The 21392-nt window shown below is 42.3% G+C and overlaps 1 protein-coding gene across 1 annotated transcript in view; it reads left to right on the forward strand.

Moving 5' to 3' along the window:
• Positions 1-21392, forward strand: part of col7a1l (collagen type VII alpha 1-like) — a 41217-nt gene that overhangs the window by 5074 nt on the left and 14751 nt on the right. Inside the window, 63 exon segments of the mRNA XM_062383377.1 lie at positions 1024-1197; positions 1535-1698; positions 3083-3212; positions 3315-3431; positions 3713-3868; positions 4345-4461; positions 4601-4747; positions 4844-4963; positions 6140-6298; positions 6603-6716; positions 6817-6966; positions 7409-7546; positions 7675-7821; positions 8154-8273; positions 8734-8880; positions 9179-9436; positions 9560-9699; positions 10381-10504; positions 11129-11272; positions 11374-11561; positions 11960-12040; positions 12165-12182; positions 12270-12296; positions 12416-12481; positions 12725-12805; positions 12884-12910; positions 13155-13199; positions 13324-13398; positions 13476-13571; positions 13673-13699; positions 13851-13904; positions 14036-14107; positions 14202-14261; positions 14463-14498; positions 14585-14629; positions 14819-14854; positions 14999-15043; positions 15735-15806; positions 15888-15920; positions 16886-16957; positions 17071-17130; positions 17240-17275; positions 17413-17493; positions 17764-17799; positions 17955-17999; positions 18264-18335; positions 18436-18471; positions 18720-18746; positions 18918-18956; positions 19045-19107; positions 19435-19473; positions 19620-19673; positions 19756-19788; positions 19925-19990; positions 20090-20134; positions 20274-20309; positions 20393-20419; positions 20501-20572; positions 20786-20848; positions 21000-21017; positions 21105-21140; positions 21222-21260; positions 21342-21377. Coding sequence (XP_062239361.1) covers positions 1024-1197; positions 1535-1698; positions 3083-3212; positions 3315-3431; positions 3713-3868; positions 4345-4461; positions 4601-4747; positions 4844-4963; positions 6140-6298; positions 6603-6716; positions 6817-6966; positions 7409-7546; positions 7675-7821; positions 8154-8273; positions 8734-8880; positions 9179-9436; positions 9560-9699; positions 10381-10504; positions 11129-11272; positions 11374-11561; positions 11960-12040; positions 12165-12182; positions 12270-12296; positions 12416-12481; positions 12725-12805; positions 12884-12910; positions 13155-13199; positions 13324-13398; positions 13476-13571; positions 13673-13699; positions 13851-13904; positions 14036-14107; positions 14202-14261; positions 14463-14498; positions 14585-14629; positions 14819-14854; positions 14999-15043; positions 15735-15806; positions 15888-15920; positions 16886-16957; positions 17071-17130; positions 17240-17275; positions 17413-17493; positions 17764-17799; positions 17955-17999; positions 18264-18335; positions 18436-18471; positions 18720-18746; positions 18918-18956; positions 19045-19107; positions 19435-19473; positions 19620-19673; positions 19756-19788; positions 19925-19990; positions 20090-20134; positions 20274-20309; positions 20393-20419; positions 20501-20572; positions 20786-20848; positions 21000-21017; positions 21105-21140; positions 21222-21260; positions 21342-21377 — 5081 coding nt within the window.

Genomic DNA, 21392 nt, shown 5'->3' on the forward strand with positions numbered 1-21392 from the left:
CAATATGCATGTGGAGTCATATCGGGTTCTTTTAATGGTCCAAATACTGGTTGCTAAAATCTGCTGACCAGTATATTGTTCTGGTTTTACTAAAAACATGTAAGTAATGTAATAACAAACATAAAATCCACTATTAAATGTGTATGTAGGAACAAGTGAGTGATTAATACAGCTTTTATTCCATTATGTGTTTCACCTCAGAGTTTACTTACACATACCCCCCCCCCCCCCCCCCTCCTACACACGCATAAAGCACACAAGCACACGACTCGCTCCCCCCTCTGCTGGGAGCATTGCAATAATTACAGCTCATTAGCCGATGCTGTGCTAATCGCAGCCATTTTTCATCAGGCGATTCAGTGTCCCCCCCCCCTGTTCCCCCCATCTGCACCTCTGACACCGAGGCGTGCTCCTTTCGTTCATCATTCCTGCAGAGAGCTGGCTCCACATGCCTCTTGTGTACTGGTGGGAAGCCAATGGGCCTGTGTTGCACGAATAAGGCTGGATATGACAGTGTGGGACTGACATGCATGTTCTGTACACAAAGGAAAAACACATGCAAATTAATATTATCTGTGTGAGCCCAAATTACAACTCCTTCTATTTGAATTTGATCTTTCTTCCTTTTGAGCCCAGAAGGGGTCTTTATCTGGAGTTTGTCACACAAACACACACACACACACACACAAAGAGACACACACACAGAGACACATAACACATAACTTGAGATAGGATTAAGACTGACCGTTTATAACATGTATCTTCATCATGGGAGTCTGCAGCTTTTTATAGTTTCAAATAAACCACTTACAATGCAACAGCTCCCCCTTGTGACGTCTGTGTGAAGGTATGTGCAGAAAACACACAGGGACGAGGTCAAATATTGGAATGACTTGTTTTCAAATGTCCTGTCGCATTATTCACAATATTACTGGTTTAAAATGTTTTTTTTAAATATCCTGGGACTGAGCGTTTGAAGGCGAACTGCTCCTGTGTAACCCTCTTGGTTTGTCCTGTTTCCAGGTGTCTGGGGAGCGGATGAATCCGAGCTGAGGAGCATTGTGGCCCAGCCCCACGAGGAGCACCTCCTGCTGGCTGCTGACTACTCCCTGCTGGAGCCGGTTCTTCTCAAACTGTCCCGCAGAGTGTGCGTCACAGCTTCTGAACCACCGCGTCCTGTGAAAACCTCCCAACCTGGTGAGTTCCATTAAAAGAAAACAAGATTTTAGTTTAAAGTTTGCAGCTTCCTTCAGGCTCCAGGCAGAGCCCTCGCACTGACAGCTGATGCATTTTTATATACATGAATTGCATCTTATAAATCATGTATCTTGTTCTGAAATATGAAAAATGGATTTGTTTTACTTCACACTGCACTGAAGCTTTCTCATTAAGATGGATTTTATCTTTCACACCAGCTTTATGCAAAGACCAGCATTTGCATTTTTCCTTCTCCCATGTGCATTTCCCCTCACTCATACACTTTTATGTATTTGTACATTTCCCTCATCCATCTTCCCACACCTCCCACCTCCAGTCGAGGAGCGTGTGGTCGGCCCCAGAGACCTGCAGGTCAGCGAGTTGGCCCACAGCTCCCTCAGACTGACCTGGAGCCAGGCCACAGGCGACGTCACCGGCTATCGCCTCCTGGTCGCCCCTCTCTCCTCCAGGGGGCACCTCCTCCCGCTGCAGCAGAGACAGGTGAGGGACCACTGCACTATACAACTGATAATTAATGATGTGACATTTTGTTGTAGGTCAGAGTATAGATAGCAGTGGAACTTAGACTTTTAAAGTTAAGTTTATAACCTGAGGTTCAGACCTTATGCTGAAGCACGAAGGCGGATGACACATTGTGCTGAAGGGGCAGGAGGGAATCACATTGACGGCTATGGGATTTGAGGGTTTGATGGAGCACCTGACACGTCCATGAATCCCTCCTGTAATATAACGTTTCCCTCCATTTGATAAAGATTGATTTCCTGCTGAAAAACATTCACATCATCCGTCATTTCTTCCGGGAGGTCATGTTCATCCTCAGGTGCGCGTACGTCCTCACGATCCCAGCGACACAAAGCTTCTGTCATCTCTGCCCCGAACTCAGAACTGCAGGTCACATGCCCTGGGCTGAAATTCGCTGAGTCATCGCTCGGTGCAGAGTTACTGTGCAACACCATCGCATCTATCTGCACAAAATGTTTTATTTTGAAGGTCAACTCCAAAAAGTTGTGCCAAATAATTATCATTTGCTCAGTAAATCTACTTTGCTTAATTATATAAAGTTAAATAGCACAAACTCGTCCCACTGCCACCCAATTTCTTTGAAGGCTGCATTTCATATTGAGCTTTTCTAGTCTTATGACTGTTCAAGTCACATTCATCCATTCACCCAGGGATTAAACCACAAGAAAACTGGTCAGTGGACGACCCACTCACGCCCCTGAGCCGCAGTCACGCTCCATTATTGATCATAAGAGGAATCATTACATCTGATGGACGAGAAGCCACATCAAATTGTTCCATAGACATTTTCTGATAACGCCAACAAGTGACCCGACTATTTCTGTGGTGCACAAGAAATTTAATAAAATACTTAAAGTTGATAATGCCGTACATTTTTTGTTGTTGAGTAAATTCCAAAATCATATTTCAGTGGGGGATAATCTATTATCTAGTTTCTAGAATGTGTCTATTTCTTTTCAACAACATCCCTGCTGTGATTGTGATAATGTGCGTTTTACTGCTGCAGAGAATCATGTTCCAGACAAGACAAGAGGAATATTATATTTTCTTCATCATAATGCACAATATGACTCAATTTAAATATAATAGAGAATTGGATAGAAGTGTAAACAAAACCTAAGGATACTGGTGGTTTAGTGACAAATACTTGAATTTGAAATAAATATGCAGTTTTACTCAAGCTGTTCAGAAGAGTATCCCTGTGTCATTGCATTGGGTGTGGGTGTTTCTTCTACTCCGATTCAATCTGTCTTGATCAGTCACACACACACACACACACACACACACACACGCACACACACCCTCGACGCTGAGCCCTTGTCTTCCTGCTGTTGTGTGACAGATCGAGCTGAAGGCAGACGTGAGCACAGCACTGGTCCCAGATCTGACCCCTAAAACAGACTATTCCTTTACCGTCTATGCCGTCTACCCTAACCTCATAGGAGACTCTGTGACCATCACCGGTCAGACAAGTAGGTGCCACACAAAAGCACAATCTCCTGAACCTGTTGGAAAGTACAAATACTACATGCATGAGTGTGCACGTGTATTTTCAAAGTGTCGCCCTCTTTTAGCCCCTTTACCCCAGGTGTCCAACTTCCGCGTCATCGAGGAGGGTTTGTTCTCGCTGCGTCTGGGCTGGACGCCTCCTCAAGGGAAGCTCAACGGATTCAAGCTCTTCATCCCAAGATGTATGCTAAACATTACACCGTGCAACTTTTATCATCTGACCCAAACTACTGTAGAGACTTCTGTTAATAGGAAATATTTCAGAGTATAGATAGACACCCCTTCATTGACTTTATTCAACTGTGGTTTAACTGGGATGTATTTGCTGAATGGAAACCATCGTCAGTTCTGCTGCCTCTCACCCACTTAATCTCACACAAGGCAGCCGGCTCCACAGGAACAATCCGTTTGAAAGGTCTACTTCCTGCTTATTGATTTGTTTGTATTTACGGTTGTTTCGCAGCCAATCGACCGGGATTTATTTACGAGCAGCTGCTTCCCGGCGACACCTCCTCTCACGTGATTGACAGCCTGGACGAGGACAAGAAGTACACCATCAATATCTACGCTGTTTTCCCGCAGGGACCAGGAGAGCCAGTTTCCATAGTGGGCAAGACGTGTAAGTTTAATGGCCTCGAGTCAAAAGGCCATTATAATGGTCATTTACATAAACAAGGAACACACCCAGGTCTATTTATTTAGTGATTGTAACACTTTTAAACATTAATTACTCTGAACGTGGAACTGATCCACAACAGGAACAGGTTATGTATTAGTTTTCAAGATATAAAATATAAGAAAGCCAAGGTGTAGTACCATAATATATCCACAGAGGGGTGATATTGTTGTACATATAAATACCAGTAAGCATTAGGGCTGTTCCATATGTACACATTCACATCTACTGTTCTTTAATGCAGCACTAGACAGATGTATCTGGAGCCTGTGTGCTGATATAGATTTATAGAGATAATAGATTTCATTACATTACTTCAATTAACAGCACTTTCTGTCACCATTAAGGTTTTGTGGCTGACAAAAAGCAAATGAAACATTACATTTATGTTTGTCTGTTTGATGGGTTGTGTTTCACAGTGAAGCTGTTGCCAGTTCAGCAGTTTCTGGTCCAAAACGCCACCACAGACACCGTCCAGGCGCGGTGGACTTCAGTCAAGGGCGCCACAGGATATCGTCTCACATGGGCTTCTCCAGGTTCTGTGTTTACACTCGTGTTTTTTATTTATTAGAGCTATATCAATGTTAGTAGCTTTCTAGTACTCCATGATTCAAATCAGACAAAAGGCTGCTGCTATTTCACGACATTCACACATTCATTCTCTCTGTCTTTTAGATGATCACATAGAAAACCTTAACCTGGGGGACAATTTTAACTTCTACATGATCCAGGGCCTCCACTCAGGCTCTGACTACACCATCACCATCAACCCCATCTTTGGAGACAGCGAGGGCCCCGTCACCACCACCAAAGCCAAGACATGTAACTAGAGTGATTGCAATAAACATGTATGACAGGTTACAGTATGAGAATCAGAGGAGAGAGGACTCAACCTTTGTGATGTTGTCCCTGTGTCAGTGGAGAGCAGCGCAGTCCAGACCCTGAAGGTGTCGGCTGTGACCACCAGTTCAGCCGTCATCTCCTGGAACAGCGTCCCCGGGGCCACAGGATACAGACTCACCTGGGGACCCACTCCAGGTAAATCCATGTCCAAGGTTCACAAGGTGATAAGGTGCTGTTCTGTGCATTTTTAAGATACAGCATTCAGACCCATAATGCCATTCGGTCTTGATCAGTCACACACACACACACACAATTCAAAGTGATTGAAATAATATATTAACATTAGAATAGAAAGGAAACAAGTGAACAGAACAGTATGAAAATAACAACAGGAATACATTGAAATGCAAATCAATAGAAATCTGAGGAGAAATGAAAGGAGGGCAAGTTGGCTCATGATGAGTTTTAAAGATTCAGTCAAATATGAAGCAGAACAGACTTTTTTTGATTTTTTTTTAAACTATATGATTCACAATACTTAATGTTTAACAGTTTTTATTGTTTTTTTGGGGTAATCAATACAAAACAAAACAATTATACAATTACAGCCTACCCCATGCAGCAGAAGTACATACATTAAGATAGACTAAAGAATGTAGATATAAAAGTATATAGGAATATTGGATTTTAACAATACATGTAAAGAAAACAATGCTGCAAGACAACGCAAAGAAAATAAATAGAGAGGAAAATTTGAATCACAATACTTTAACTCTGCTGATCCTTGTTGGTCACAGAACAGCAGAATCATACAGAGTTATCTTGGTGGTTGAGCGGGTTCCTCAAAGACAGTCAGGGACATGTTTTCCATATTATGTATTAAGCCACTGGGAGATAATAGTTTCTGAATTCCGTCCCTATTTTCCACCACAGACAGTTAACTTTTACTGCATTTTGCCAGAGAAAGTTTACTTTTCAATTAGAATCCGTGGGGCGACCCTGCCGGGGAAATTTAAGTGTCGTCTGGACAATAGCGACAGTTTTGATATTTTGTATGAATTAGCCAAGTGGGAGGATGTAACAGTCAGAGAGAAGAAGAGTAAAGGACACATTTCCTCCCAGTGACAGACTCAGTCTTCCAAGTGCTTTTGAAACGACTCTGCTTTTACCTCAGACACATCTCCACCTCCACCAGTCAGCCAGCAGGATGTGACAGATGGGTCGGGGACTCCCTTTGATTAAATACAAATGTTGGGAACACAGTAGGAGGATGTTGTTTGCAGGGGAGGAGGCAATGGCACTGAGCCAGAGCTACAGTGGAGTTATAATCAATTCAAAGCAACAGGAACTCTTTAATCTGTGTTTTTACAGAGTTTACCGGGCGGGACCGCCCCAGGCAGTTGGCTTTGAATGGCAGCACCACGGACCACCACCTGAAGAACGTGGTCCCTGATACGGAGTACGTCCTGACTCTCTACGTGTTGTTTGGATCCCTGGTGGGACCCGGCGTCAGCGCCACCTTCAGGACCTGTGAGTACCAGGGTTGTTTTCGAGCTTTGAATGGACTTGAATTGTCCTGTCCCTGTCTTTACAAAGCAATGTCATTCCTCTGGCAACTAGGACGTTTGTCTTTGAGTTGTCTGTTTGATTGACCAGTCACCTGCCATTGAGCCCCCGTCACACTTTCACTTTCATAAGGCTTCAAAGACAATCTCTATTAATAATCCCAGGAAATTAATTTGCACACATGTAGCTTTTTTGAGCAAATAGTGTCACTAACAGTATGTTTACAAAAAAACGAAAATGGGCTCCTGATGTTTCGTCCTCTCCTCAGCTCCTCTGGGCTACGTGTCCAACTTCAAGGTGACGTCCTACACCAGCACCTCCATAGATGTGGAGTGGAGTCCCATCGTCGGGGCCACGGAGTACAAACTCACTTGGGACACAGGTAATGTGTTTCACCGTGGTTTCTTCTACTCCAGCCTTGTCCACAGCCTTTAAGTTATAAAACAAATATCATGTTTATGAATGTGGCCGTGCCCCTGCAGACGACAGCAAACCGCAGTCCCGTTACCTGGACCGCAGTGTTCTCTTCCACCGCATCGAGGACCTGAGCCCGCAGTCCCCCATCACCATCACCATCGCTGCAGTGTACGGCAACTCGGAGGGACCAGAACTCTCCTTGTCTCAGCTCACAGGTACAGAACAGAAGTGAGCTCTCACACGTTATCTGGATTTATCAATGATTCATCTGAGGGTTTTAAAGGGGGTTTGTAATGTTTGTAATTAAATGGGCAGGCACGGGGAAGCGCCCATGTGGTTCCTTCCGTGTATTTTTGGTTTTCCCATTTTAACCACAGTTCCTGCCGCTGTCACTTGTAGTCTGTGTCGCAGGGCTGCTATCTTTCTATCCCTGTCAGACTCAATGTGTGGGCCAAGTTTATTTCACTGGTAAATGGTAGGGGAGCCACGCCAGCTCATCCAACTCAGACATTTTGGATACGTCTTTCTTCTTCTTTGCATCCTGATTTAAACTGACAATATTAATATGATAAGAAAGTAGACAAGGATGAAAATTACATCAGCTGTTATGTTATATTTATATATAAATACAGTATATATCTGGTGTTTTTTTTCCAGCTGCTGTCTCGGACTCAGAGCCGATCCCGGCAGTGAGGAAGCTGAAGGTCGTGGACATTGGAGTGAACTTCTTCACCCTGTCCTGGAGCAAAACACCAGGGGCTTCTGGGTACAAAATATCCTGGATCCCCTTCCTGGGTAAGAGACCACCAAATTTTAAACAGTAAACCACGTGTGCTTACATAGTATTATGATAAAACTTGAGAAACGGACATTTGTAACCATTGAAATGTTTATTAAATGTTTAATTTATTTCCGGCTCTAAGGGGGCGATGAGAAGTTCCACGTGGCATCTGCCGCCTCCACCAACTTCACCATCAGGAACCTGCGGGAGAGCTCGGCCTATAAGATCCAGGTGTCGTCCATGGTGGGCAACAGGGAGGGAAGCTCGGTTCTGGTCACCGCGAGGACCCGTGAGTTCTGCCTGCTCCAAATACTGAATGAGACATGTTCTCGAGTTTTGAGGGAGATACAAAACTATCATTATTTATTCAGCTTCTCTTTTCTTTATTTGCGGTTGTAATAAAAAATATGTTTTCAGAATTGTAATTGTTTCCTGAATATGCTGATATTCAGAGTTGAAAAATTTGAAATGTTATCAAGGGAGAAAAATGTTAATTTTTAATATTGGTTTATAAACTAATAATTAACAATAGTGTTTTTAGGAAAGGTGTTAGTGAGTCGAATGTGGCCGTTCAATTGTGTTGTTGTTTGATTATGAATGTGTTTTATACGTGTGTTTCAGTGGATCTTCCCAAAGTGAATGGCTTCGCTGCTCTGAACACGACAGACCGCAGCACCGTTCTGAACTGGACTCGAGTCGCCGGCGCCTCAGGCTACCTTCTCTCCTGGAGGCACATCTCAGGTCAGTGTTATTGCGTTGAGTGTTGAGCCCTGTCATCATCGCTATTTTTGTTTAAAGTGGCGTCGGTTTTAAAACCAATATAAATTTGGATGAATCCCAGGCACAGAATGAGATGACTGGTCCCTCAGGGTCTGAAGTGGAAGCAGCATGACGCATTTTATTGGAATGTGTATTGAGTCTGGGCCTAATCACACTTGTGGGGAAAAGGGAGAGATGACGAAAAACATGCAGAAACAACAATATTCACGTCTTGTCGCGTATCCAGAGTTTTTACAGGCTCACATTTCCTGTTACAAAATAAACAGAACTTCCTAATCCATTACATTTCTTGATAAATGTCATAAATCATATCATAATTTGTCCATTCCCATTGACCCATGGTTTAACACTTTGATTTGAAAATGATCATCCAACACAGTTTTCTAAATAATCTTTGTGTTGTGTTCCTGTGTCTTTCAAGTGTTGGAGACCAAATCCGAGAGGCTGGGCCCTGGTTTCTCCTCGCTCAAGATCAACGACCTCCTCTACGGCCGAACTTACATTTTCACCATCAGACCTCTGTACGGGGAAGTGGAGGGGCCTATCAGCACCGTGTATCAAAGGATATGTAAGACAGCACTTTTCTAATCCCTACAACATTCTTACTGATTCTACAGGATATGAATACTCTTAATGTATTTGTGATATCCTTCGTACTTCCTCATTTGAACATGTAACAGTCTTTATACACAAATTTAGAAATGAAGGACTTGCTTTAAAAGTTTTAAACACACAATTCCCTGTGTAACTCAGAATGGATTTACTTGTTAGAGTTCTTTATTTTCTTGTGCTGTATAATTTGCTGCTGCAGCACTGACTCTTTCCCTCCAGAGACCCTGAATAACTTTATTTATTTTACTTCTTAGTGGGACCGGATCCTCCAGTGGTGACGGTCCAGTCAGTGGCCGCCACGGCAGCTCCCCATCACCCCCGCATCACGCCTGCCTCACAGGCCGCCACCGGCAGTCAGAAGCCCGGCAGGACGACCCGGCAACCCATCGCTGTGCCGCCCACTAAAAAAAAAATAACCGCCACGAAGTCTCCAGCTCGGCAAAGAGTCACTGAGGCCAAACCCGTTCAATTAACCACAGTCAGTACTGAGACAACAGCTCCATCACAACCAGGTAGTTAAACACAGGACCTGAGGCCTGTGATCCCAGCAGTGGATATATTAATTTATAACCAAGTACAATATGTGAGATTAAGGTTTCTACTTAAATCCTCCTGTGTTGTGTGTTTTTTTTCAGCGTGTGGCAAGAGCAAAGCAGACATAGTTTTCCTAGTGGACGAGTCCTCCAGCATCGGGGCTAACAACTTCATCAAGATGAAGGACTTCATATTCCGTGTGACCACCTACTTCCCCGTGGTTGGTCCAGAGGGGACACAGGTCAGTCTCAGTGAAAAGCTTTCTCATTTGTATTCTCTTGGGTTTATACTTTGCTATCTTTGGCCCTTGTCTGTTTTTTTTAAGAGTGTCAGGACAAATTACAAACGGGAACAGATTACAGTGATTTTCACACGATAATAGACGCCTGCAAACTTAACCGGTGAGTCGACTGTGCGCACCAGTTCCGTCGGCAGGAACACGACGTGCATTTCTCTCACCAAACTGGCATCGTCTCATTTAAACCTCTGGTGGAAAGGACAGAAAAGGCCAAACGCTGCACGTCCTGTGATGAGGCTAATGTTAGGTTTCAGGTAATAGCTGGACCTCAAGAGCATGAACCAGGAGGCAGACACACACAGAAATAGAAGTTTTAAAGGGTTTAATAAAGTAGTAAGTACAGGAGTAGGAGGGTGATGGGATCAGAACAAAGAGGCTGATTGTAAGGTGTTGGTTGCTGGTACGGTGGATGCTATTTCAGGGGATGATCCTGAGCACAGACCAAAAATGGGCAGGTATTGAGTAAATTACCTTTGAAAGTCTGATCTCATTGTGAAAAAACTGGGCAGAAGGTTGTTATCCAAGTCTCAAATGAACCCACAGTTTAAACTGTCCTACCTCTCACCTTTAACTCCCTGCTGGGATGATGACGATGTGGATTCTTCTCCCTCTCTCTCCTCGCAGATCGCTGTGGTTCATTACAGCGACGAGCCTCGAATCGAATTCGGCCTGAACGCCTTCAAAGATAGAAACTCTGCGCTCCGGGCGCTCAGGGAACTGCGGTACGGAGGAGGCAACACCAAGACGGGTGAGTGATGTTCACGCTCACACGTGTGCACCTCACTGCAGGGGGCAGACGGTTCACGTCACGGCCTCGACTGATCATCTTACTGGTGAATCGAAATCGTTACTTTTTGACCTTAACTGAGGCTCCTGACGTGAAGTTTCAGACATAATAATCTTTGGGAGTAAATGACATGTTAAAGTAAAAGCACCATGTTACATATAATCGTCTCTTATCAGTAAGGATCATAGAAATGTCTGAATAACATCAATGAACATGATCAACTTCAGAAGAAAGGATTCTTTAATCCACCATGTTCGAGACTCCGACTAGTTAACAAAAAGTTAAATTGCTATAAAAACTTGTGAATGTAGTCTGCCAACATTCATTAAAACATATAGTACTTAATAAATCAATTGTTTTGTCCATAATTCCAATTCTTGTTTTGTATGAACATTTGTTTGAAACCCCAAATATATTTAGTTTATAGAAACAAAAACGGAGAAAAAGCAGCGAAACCAAACTTTAGAGAAACTGAACACAGAGCATTTTTGACAAATTTAAAACATAAATGTAATTCTTAATATAATAAATAGACTAATTGATTAATCAAGTCATCATTTCAGCTCTTCCTTTGCTTGTCCCCAGGCAAAGGCATCAGCTACGTCCTGCAGGAGCTCTTCCTGGAGCCTCTGGGGATGAGGCCGGATGCGGCTCATGTTCTGGTCCTGATCACAGACGGCAGAGCCCAGGACGATGTGCTGCCTCCCTCCAGATTTGCCCGCGCTCTCGGTCAGTCAGCGTCGTCCTCCGGCCCCTTAACGTGTGTCTGGTGTGTAGATGCTCATCCATGTCCTCTCTGGCTCGTCTCGAACGTGTCTCTCTCTCTGCAGGCGTCAGCGTCCTGGCGGTGGGAGTTTCCAACGCAGACATGGACGAGCTGATCAAAATCGCAGCTCCCACCAGCTACAAGAACATTTTCTACTCGCCGACGTTTGACGACTTTCCTTCCATCGAGCGGGAGTTTATCAAAACCATCTGCAGTGAGGAGCTCCTGTCCGAGTTCAAACTGCACGATGAGGTAACAAGGGAGACAAGGGAAAAGAGCTGGCTCATGATTTTCACCATTTTGTTCAGTCAGAGTCGACACCTTGTACTTTTATCCGCTTTAGATGATTGAACATGACTTTGTACATGTTAATAAGAGCAGTTTGAGGTCCGCCACACCCCCTCTGCGGCTGTGTACCCATGCATAGTCACCATGTTATTACATACATGTAAAAAGCAATCAGTGTTTTAATTCCCACACAAAGACTCAGCGGGAGGAATCACTCGGCCAGTTTTGACGTGCGAGCAGCGCGTGGTGTGACTGCAGCTGACATCGAGGCGCCTCCATTAAACACAGCTCGCCGCCACTGTGGTCTTTAATTAATGGCCGATACATAATTGAATCCCTTCCCCTTTGTTTCCCATCGTCAGTCTGCTCAGCTGGACACCCCGACTGAAAACCCAGAGGAGATGGTCAAACCTCAGGGTCCCTGCCCCTCCCAGTGTGTGAAGGTTGGTACTTAATGAATAGAATCCCAGACATATATATTCTTATAATTTCATTTATCTGCATCCTGGTTTAACCTTCATTGATAATTGGCCGTTAATCCTTTTATTCATTTGGGTTTATTTCCAGGGCCAGAAAGGGGAATCGGTGAGTTAATTGAACATGTTAAAGATTAAATATATTTGATGTTAAAGCACAGAGAGTAATTTTGTGTCACCTTGCTCCGTCTCTCAGGGGAGCGGTTTGGGTCTCGGAGGTCTGGTAGGTATTTTTAAGTTTTTTCTTTTTTGCAGAATGACTATAATTTAGTAATAATGAATCCAAATCCCCTTATTATTGATTTAACGTTTTTTAACCAATGGTCTGTTTTCTATTGGTAGAAATTCAGGCAAAGCCCTGGACAGTACGATCCTTTCACTTCTTCCAAAGGAGAGATGGGAGAGAAGGTAGGAAGACAGACACACACAGACACAGACACACACAGACAGACACACACAGACACAAAACATCCGAATCACTCCACCAATACTCCTGTTTCTTCATTCATCCTCTAATTCATTGGTCAAGTATACCCAATTACTATTATCGAACAATTACTGAGTCCAATCTAATAACCCTGCAGATGTTTTGTGGGTCACTGTGTCTTTACTGTTTGTCTGTATTATTAACATCATGTTTTGATTTGACAGGGACCAGCAGGAACAGATGGTGTTCCTGGGTTGCCTGGGCGACCAGGGAGAACTGGACCCCCAGGTTCTGCCGGCCAGCGGGTAACTGAATCCAGAAAGAAATTTTATTTCACATGTATTTGATTCTGAGAATGACATTTGTTTTCGTTTGTTTTTCAGGGCTCCCCTGGCGTTCCAGGTGACCTGGTGAGTGATGACATTTGCTTTAGCTTACCTTGATATCATATTTTAGAATGTACCTAAGAACCTTTTGTCGACCATCAAAATGGAAATGCTTAAGAAGATACATGAATTCACCTAAATTTAAGGAATAGGTCACCTTGAGAAGAATTTCGCAACGTCCCGATCGAACCTAATCCTGAATTATTCTCAGTGTCTTTTATTTGCATTTGTTTAATTTGATGACCTGTTCCATTTCTTTCCATGGCAGGGTCCTCCTGGACCAGCTGGTTTAAAAGGACAAAGAGGAGAGAGAGTAGGTCTAATAACTTAAGCCATTCATGTTCCTGTTGAAAGATTTCCTGTTGAGGGCCCAGTTGCAAAGAACAGATTGTTTTCCCCTTCTGTGAGTAAAGACTTTTCTCTATGGTTGGACACAGGGAGAGCCCGGATACGTTATAGCTGGCGCGGATGCAAACTACGTCCCTGGACGGAAAGGGGAGCCGGGATCTTCAGTGAGTGTTCAACCCACTGGGAGATTTTCAAGTGTGTGTCTTTGGACAGATTAAACATTATTCACTGCACATTACAGGGACCTCAGGGGCCTCCTGGTGTATCAGGAGTCAATGGGGCCCCAGGCCTGCCCGGTCAGCCAGGACCTAAAGGGTCACCTGGAATCTCTGTCAAGGTGACTTTCACTCTTTTCATATTGTATTGTTTTATAAGGCCTGTGTATTTGCATGAGAAGAACAGAACAATAATGTGTGTCATACTGTTTGTGTTGTTTAGGGAGATCCTGGAGAGCCAGGCGCTAAAGTAAGTATGAGGGCTTAAGCTGACTTTAATTTAATTTAATAAATAAATCCTCCATTCAAATTGACCTATTTTCTTAAAATCCTCAGAATCCAATGTTTATTTATATAACATCCACCGTTTCATTGATAATACTTTTCATTATTTCTCAAAGGCTTTACGTGGGAAACCGGGCGGGACAGGAGACAAAGGAGATCCAGGAAAAGATGTAAGTGCAGAGTTGATCAAACTGTCGCTGGAGCCAAAGCACAAAGCATAACGACAAAAACAAAATAAGAGATTATTCGTTCATATCTCTCTTCTTCATCTCCCTAAAACAAATCATGACTCACACTGTAGGGTGCTGCAGGTTTGCCTGGTCCCATCGGTATAGATGGGATTCCAGGATTACCAGGTCAGAAAGGAGTGAAGGTATCTTTTGCATTTTACCTTTTAGATTGAAAATAAAACACAGAGCATCAAACCAACTGAATATCTGATCTAATACATGTATAATCTTTTGCAGGGTGACGAAGGAATTGGTATACAAGGTATCCAAGGTCCTCGTGGAGAGAAGGGAGAGAAGGTACAGCAGCTTAAAGACAGAATAACATAATGAGTTAGTTCTTGGAATTTGCGGGTTTAGAACTTTAAAGGGAGAATAAGGTTGTTTATACTTGTCGCTACCCGACCTATTAAACACTAAAAGCTTGTTGTATTCAATTACAGAAACTTTCATGTCAAATTATCATTTCAGTTTCACCAGATGAACTTTTCTCTTTTGCAGGGAAATATTGGCTTCACGGGAGCAGTCGGCCCAAAGGTATGAAAAATAAATTCCAACATAAAGTTTACTGAATATAACATATTTGCAGAATAGTAATGATATTATACAATTCATCTTTTTAGGGCGACCTTGGAGAACAAGGCATCCAGGGAATCATCGGACCTCGGGTGTGCACCATTATCTCGGCTCAATAGACAGCTCAATAGCTATAGCTCCGAGTTTCTGCATGCTACACCCTGAAATGCATATTAATTCACTCCTGCTTCAGCTAATGAGGTGAAATCGCACCTATTTAAATGAGGTGTTCATATTGTGATGAAAGGATTAAGAGCCAGTGATTTATTTTGTACCTGCAGGGAAAGAAGGGATACAAGGGGGAGCAGGGAGACAAGGTGAGTTCATTCAACACGTCCGCTCGTCCTCCAGACTGAGAATATTGACGTCATTAAAATTAATACGACTATCAGTGAAAGATTTCTATTTGAATTGTCCAATAGATATTTGAATAACACACACATGTTTGATATTCTTTCTAGGGAGATCAAGGAGTGATTGGACCAATCGGACCACAAGGACCCACAGTGAGATACAATACTTCCTACGAAAATGGAAATAGATGTGTCTATATACACATGACCTTGTTAGAATTCATCAGAAACTCCTATTAAACCAATATCATCATACTTTCTCCCACAAACCCCCCCCGAGCATATTAAAAATCCACTTTCTCCTGTGATTGCTAAGAGCCTGACGCAGGTGGGGCATATTTATCCGAGACCATCTTGAGACACTATTTAATAACTGTTTCCTAACGTCTCCAAACAGACGGTTAGATTAATAAATGAACAAACGAGGGAGCCATTTTATTCAAGTTCTCCAGATTAGGTTCTATCAGAGATGGTTGTGATTATATGACCGTGAGCCAGAATTTGTCAGACCTCAGTGGGCATGTCTTTTGCCAATGGGCCATCTTCTTCCGCTCCCCTGGTTTTTAATTTCAGACAGAATGGTCCCTCGGAGGAGATTATCACAAAATAATGCATCCTGTCTTTTGTTATACAGTTTTTATTATTTCAAAATAAAATTAATTTCGGCTTTGAAGATAACAAAAAATTAAGTTCTGGTGCATAGCAGACAGCTTGATGGAGTGATGGGTGATGTTATAGGTGTATTCTAGAAGTTATCATAGCTCACAGGCCGTAAGACGCCATAATAGATCATCGCCATCATAGTAATATTTTACATTTACCTTGATTTATTTATATTTCCCAGGGATTCACTGGACCCATGGGGTTAAAAGGAGACGAGGGTCTGAGAGGAGCCCCTGGAGACCCTGCCAAGGGGGTAAGACAAATATCTCTCCCGTTTAAACTCCACAGGAGCACGTGACTCTGAATGAAATATTTTTTATCCCCATCACAACAGATACTTGGGCCAACTGGAAAGAAAGGTGCCAGGGTAAGTAACCCAATGTAGTTTTATTTCTCAGCTTAAATTTGTGTACCAGTGGGAGTCTTCACCACATGTTGATATTTCTCTGAAGATTTATTTAATCCACAAAGATCCAATTCTCTTAAAGGTTGTTTTCAAATCTTAATTATATGTCTATAGTAGATCATATATTTTGTAACAGAACGTCATCATTCATTCGGACTTCAACACTCAAATTCTGAGGAAACCACAGTCTAATTGAGTTTGACAGTGGACTGACAACGTGGCAAACAGTAACTCCACTTCCTTCATATCACACTTTAATTGGTTCACAGTGATATGGGACTTTCAAACCTCCATATCCCTGCTTGCTTCAACCTTTAATTCATCAAAAACATCTTTCTGTATATCTATAGTGACACATGTTCCACTTGGCTATGGCTATTTTTTTTTTAATTTAATATCCAATTGAGGAGCAAGCATCCAAACAGGCCTGTGTTTCCATTAAGTATTTGTTGGATTAAAACTTGCAAAATCATTCAGCAGTTTCCTGTTGCTGCTCGACTACAGATTGGAGGTTTTTCCCGGAAAGGTTTAATTGAACACAACCAGGCTGCTGTGTCATCTTGTTAAATTTTGTCCAAGTTGTTTGGGCCTGTATTTATCTTCGCTGGGTGAAACGAAGTCGCTCAACCTGAGGGAAGTGATTCTCCTTTTTATTCTCTGGCAACATTGTTAATTAATTGTTCGGGGTATTCTTGCTCATCAGACTCAGTCCTCTGGGTCTGCTTTTCAAACACAATTAAGATTTTCTCTCATTAGCTTTGTGGGAATGAGCGCTTCGTCGGATGGGACCTCTTTAATCCCAGTTCACAGAGCACCATTTCAAGTGAAGAGAGTTTTGTTTTGAAACTGTTGCGCTAACTTCGCCCGATGGCCAGAATCATTGATTGGTTTTCTCTGAGTGTGAGTGAATATGTTCTGTCTGTCAGGGAGACATCGGCCCGGTCGGCCTCACGGGCCCCCAGGGAATCAAAGGGGAACAAGGAGGCAAAGGAGATAAGGTTAATAGTGACACTTGCATTTAATACTTTCTCATTCACTGAAGCAAATAACCATCAAATATACAAGAAATGCAGAGAAACAGAATGGCTCTGGTTTGTTTTGATGTGTATAGGGGAGTCCTGGTTTTGGGATTCCAGGACAGCAGGGACCAAAGGGAGAGAACGGCGAGAGGGTGAGTCACCTGCAAAGTCAAATCGCTCATTGAACATGTCTGTTGCTTTTATAATGAATCAGTGAACGGCCACCTGTGACTGTTAGATGTATGTTTTTATCATTTATAGGGAAATGTTGGTTTGTCCGGAAGACCAGGACCAAAGGTAAATCATATCTGCTTCAATTAAAGCTTTAATGACATAGTATTGGTATTGGTGTTTTGTTATTGTAAAGATTACAAAACTTAGACACTTGTTTTTATCTGAGTTTCTTAAAGTTACAACCCCAATTGTTTATCCAGGGATTGGACGGCTTTAAAGGTGACAAAGGGAATATTGGGTTCCCTGGCAATCCTGGAGAACCAGGATTAAGAGGTAAAGATGTAAGTAACTCCTGAGTGGTTGCTACAGTAATAATAAACATTACTTGTATGACACAGCACAATTCAGATTTTCTTATAAGGGTTTTGTTGAAATGGACAACATCAGAGGAAAGGCCGACGTATGAATTACAACATGACGTGACAGGGTTTATACATTTACATGAGAGTTTCTGTGAATATTAACATCACTGTTTCGGATATGTACTGTATATGTTTCCATAGATAAATATTCCTATTGTTGATGATTGTTACTGTCGGCTTTGTCTTTAGGGCGAACCCGGAACCAAAGGAGACCAAGGAATTAAGGCACAGTCAATATATTACCTCAATGCTTTTGTTTTATTTATCAATCAGTGAATTTTTTTTATGGTTTAGGCAGAGTAAACAATTATGTGTAAAATTACAGCCATGTCCAGATTTAAGTTCTACTTTAAATGATTCATTCATTTTGTCCTTCACAGGGTGAACTAGGTCCACCTGGAGGGCCTGGTGACAGAGGAATCAGGGTATAGCTGAAGTGTTTTTTTCTTTTTAATATTTCAATGCAGTATATTAAAGCCTAATCAAGGGATTTTAGAAAATACCCTGAAATCTTCCAATTATATTTAATTTATTGATTTAATGATGATAAAATATTATATAGAAACAAAATGGAGAGACAATCTGGACAATCATGTTTCAGTTACACAAACATTTGCTCACTGAAGCTTTTAACTCTGTGTCCTCTTTTGAACACTAATTCAAAGATTTGTCCTCTCGTGGTTGATCAGGGTCCACTGGGGCTACCAGGACGACCAGGGGACCCAGGACATAAAGGAGATAGTGGGAAAGATGGGCTGCCAGTAAGTTCATTGAATTTGCTCATTAGAATAATCCTACGCCCTGAAATAGATTTGAATGATATCTTGAATATCTGATTATTTTTCTTTTATTCCTCTGAAGGGTACAGATGGAAAGAGAGGCGACAAAGGGGAGCAGGTATGTTTGTATTCACGTCTCTCACGTTGTTTATTGCTTGTGATGGTTGATCGCCTTCTGATCATGCTTCTCTGCCGCTCACCGTTTCACAGCGTCACGACCTGTTATCCTCCCGTGACTTAAACAAACCATGTGTCATCCCCTCAGTGCACACGCTCGTTTTCTTTTGTGTTGTAAATGTGCATTGTGTTTAGCAGTGTGACGTCTCTCACTTCTTTTTGTGCTCTTCTTTCTTTGGCGTCTCAAAGGGGAAACCTGGACCTCCGGGAGCACAAGTAAACAAATCTTTATTATCCTTTCTGACAGCTTCTCACCAGTTCAGCCATGTTTGAAAGAGAAACACACAGCCCTCCCACGAGACATTTAGATAATTAGTGTCTGTTCTCAATCAGATTCATTTGTCTGTCAATTAGCAAGTTTGATTTTTTTGTATTTCATCCCTGCAGCTTGTTGCAGACAACAATATATTGACAAGAGTGATTAAGGTGTGTTGACAATTTACAAGTAATGTGAATTAATTTGATTCAAATTCTTAAATATAGAATTAAAAAATCTTCTCCTCTCCTCCTGCAGGGTGAACCAGGAGAGCCGGGTCCGTCTGGCCTGAGAGGAGAAGCAGGTCTACCTGGATCACAGGTGAGTGTCAGAAACCTACTGAATATACAACGAGTTCAGAAGTACACGAACCATGACTACCATCAATAATAGTGTAATCCTATTCTGCTTCAGAGTAATACAACTATTGAAGCACTTTTTTTAAGTAAAATAATGAACTATAGGTCAGAAGAAACAGGTAAACTCACAGACTAAATGATTAACCGTATAAAGAAGATCATCAGCAGTTAGGAAACCATCATTCAGTCTGATTATATTTGGTTGTTTTAATTTTTTGGGGTCTTTTCATATATAAATCCCTTGAATTTTAAATCATCCCACTATCTCCATATCTGTCTTTCTCCTCAGGGTCCAGAAGGCAAACCAGGAGTACCAGGGTCGTCTCTGGTACGTGCATCTTCTGTTGTGTAGGGTTGTTATTGTTCTTTCTGTATCAGCGCGGCTTACAATTGTTAAACATTCAAATTTTACTTGTGAATTCCATTTATTCATTTGTAAATTCAACGTTTTGTTGAAACTGTTGTTCTTTGCAGGCTGGCTCTGGGAGAGTTGGACTTGATGGTTTACCAGGGAAACCAGGAGCGAAGGTTAAACTATTTACGTGCCACATTAAAATCATCCCGTGTGAATATAAGATCTTATTCATGAGCTTTTTTATTATAACTGCAGGGGGACCAGGGACTGAAGGGCGAGCTGAGTCCGGTGAGAGAGCCAGTGTTTCTTTATATTCAATTAAACTCATACAGGGAATCTGTTTAAAATGGGACAATTCTCCTTGAATGATACTATTTATTACAGTAAAGACTTTACAGATGTGTGTGTGTTTGTGTGCAAGCAGAAAGGAGAAAAAGGAGACCAGGGCCGAATGGGGATCGCAGGAATGCCTGGTTTACCTGGAACTCCAGTGAGTAGAAAATACAGCCCATTGTTGATGAGCATGAGTCATTCATTTCCCCACATGAATCTGAAAAATCGGATTGTTTTTACCTCCACTGCTCCACAGGGGAGATCTGGCATCGATGGGAAGCGAGGCCTGCCAGGAAACCACGTGAGCGACGTTTTCATCTGACACTTTGAGCTGTTTAACTGCTGGATTACTGTCAATGTGCTCAATGTGCACATTCATTAACAGTTCAGCTATTTTTAGGGCGAGTGTTTAAAATTGAATATCTATTTTCTTTCCTTAGGGAGAACAAGGAAGCAAAGGAGATGACGGCAAAACGGTCCTTAAAATCAAAACATGTATTAAAAAACATTCATTAAAATATTTTCCGAATGCACACGTTAAATCTGCTCTCCATTCCAGGGCGATAAGGGAGACACAGGGGCAAATGTAAGTGGTTTACAGGATTTTGATTAAAAAAAAAAAAAAAAAATGGAGGTTGCACCTTTGAGTGTTTTTGTATTTTCTCAGGGTAAAGACGGCAGCAAGGGGGAGCCAGGACCTCCAGGTTTGCCTGGCAGACAGGTGCTTGTCACTCCAGAGGTAAAGATAACCACCAGCGTTTTCTTTTTGTTTAATCAACTAGGAAGCAGGTTTCTACTTTCTCTATAGTAAGAGTGACAGAATATTGCAATGCCGGAGGGTAATTATTACCATAAGTCATTTCTTTTTCTTTCTTTTTTTACAAATGAAAACAAGTCCATCTTGAGCTGAGAGTTTAACTTAACTGATCTTTTTACTTGGATCCATTCACAGGGCGCCACCACCGACGACGTCCGCCAAGCCTTTCCCATCCCGATGGGTCCTCCAGGAGCTACGGTGAGTTTATTACACCCAACATGTTACATTCTACACATCAGGAACTCGCCTCATTTCACCTGTTGCTTTGCGTTAGTCGTATTTCCCATCATTCAGTGATGAGCTCGATATCACGTTCCAATGTCTGACTCCTGTTCTTCTGTATGTTTAGGGTTCACCAGGAACAAAGGTAAGGTGGCAGTGGGGTTTATAGAAAAGCAGAGTAAAATAACTGATATATCACTATTCTACTTTATTTGTCTTTTTTTTCTGCAAGGGTGATCAGGGAGGACAAGGCCTGAACGGAGAGAAGGTAGATCTGATCCATGAAACCATTTAAATACACGTGTATTGACATGTTAATGACATTAGTGTGCTTTCATTTTTTTCAAAGGGTGACGCCGGAGCTCCTGGAAAATCAATAGAGATGAAGGTGAATACAGGTTTTACTGATTCATCTCCGAGGACACACGTTCCTCATTTTGCATTATTAAGTCTTTGCCTCCTTCTGCAGGACATTGAAATCATGTTTGAAGCCTACGGCATACGGGTGAGTTCAGAGCGC

The sequence above is a fragment of the Platichthys flesus genome, chromosome 23 (genome assembly GCF_949316205.1).
Source record: "Platichthys flesus chromosome 23, fPlaFle2.1, whole genome shotgun sequence".
Classification (NCBI taxonomy): domain Eukaryota; kingdom Metazoa; phylum Chordata; class Actinopteri; order Pleuronectiformes; family Pleuronectidae; genus Platichthys; species Platichthys flesus.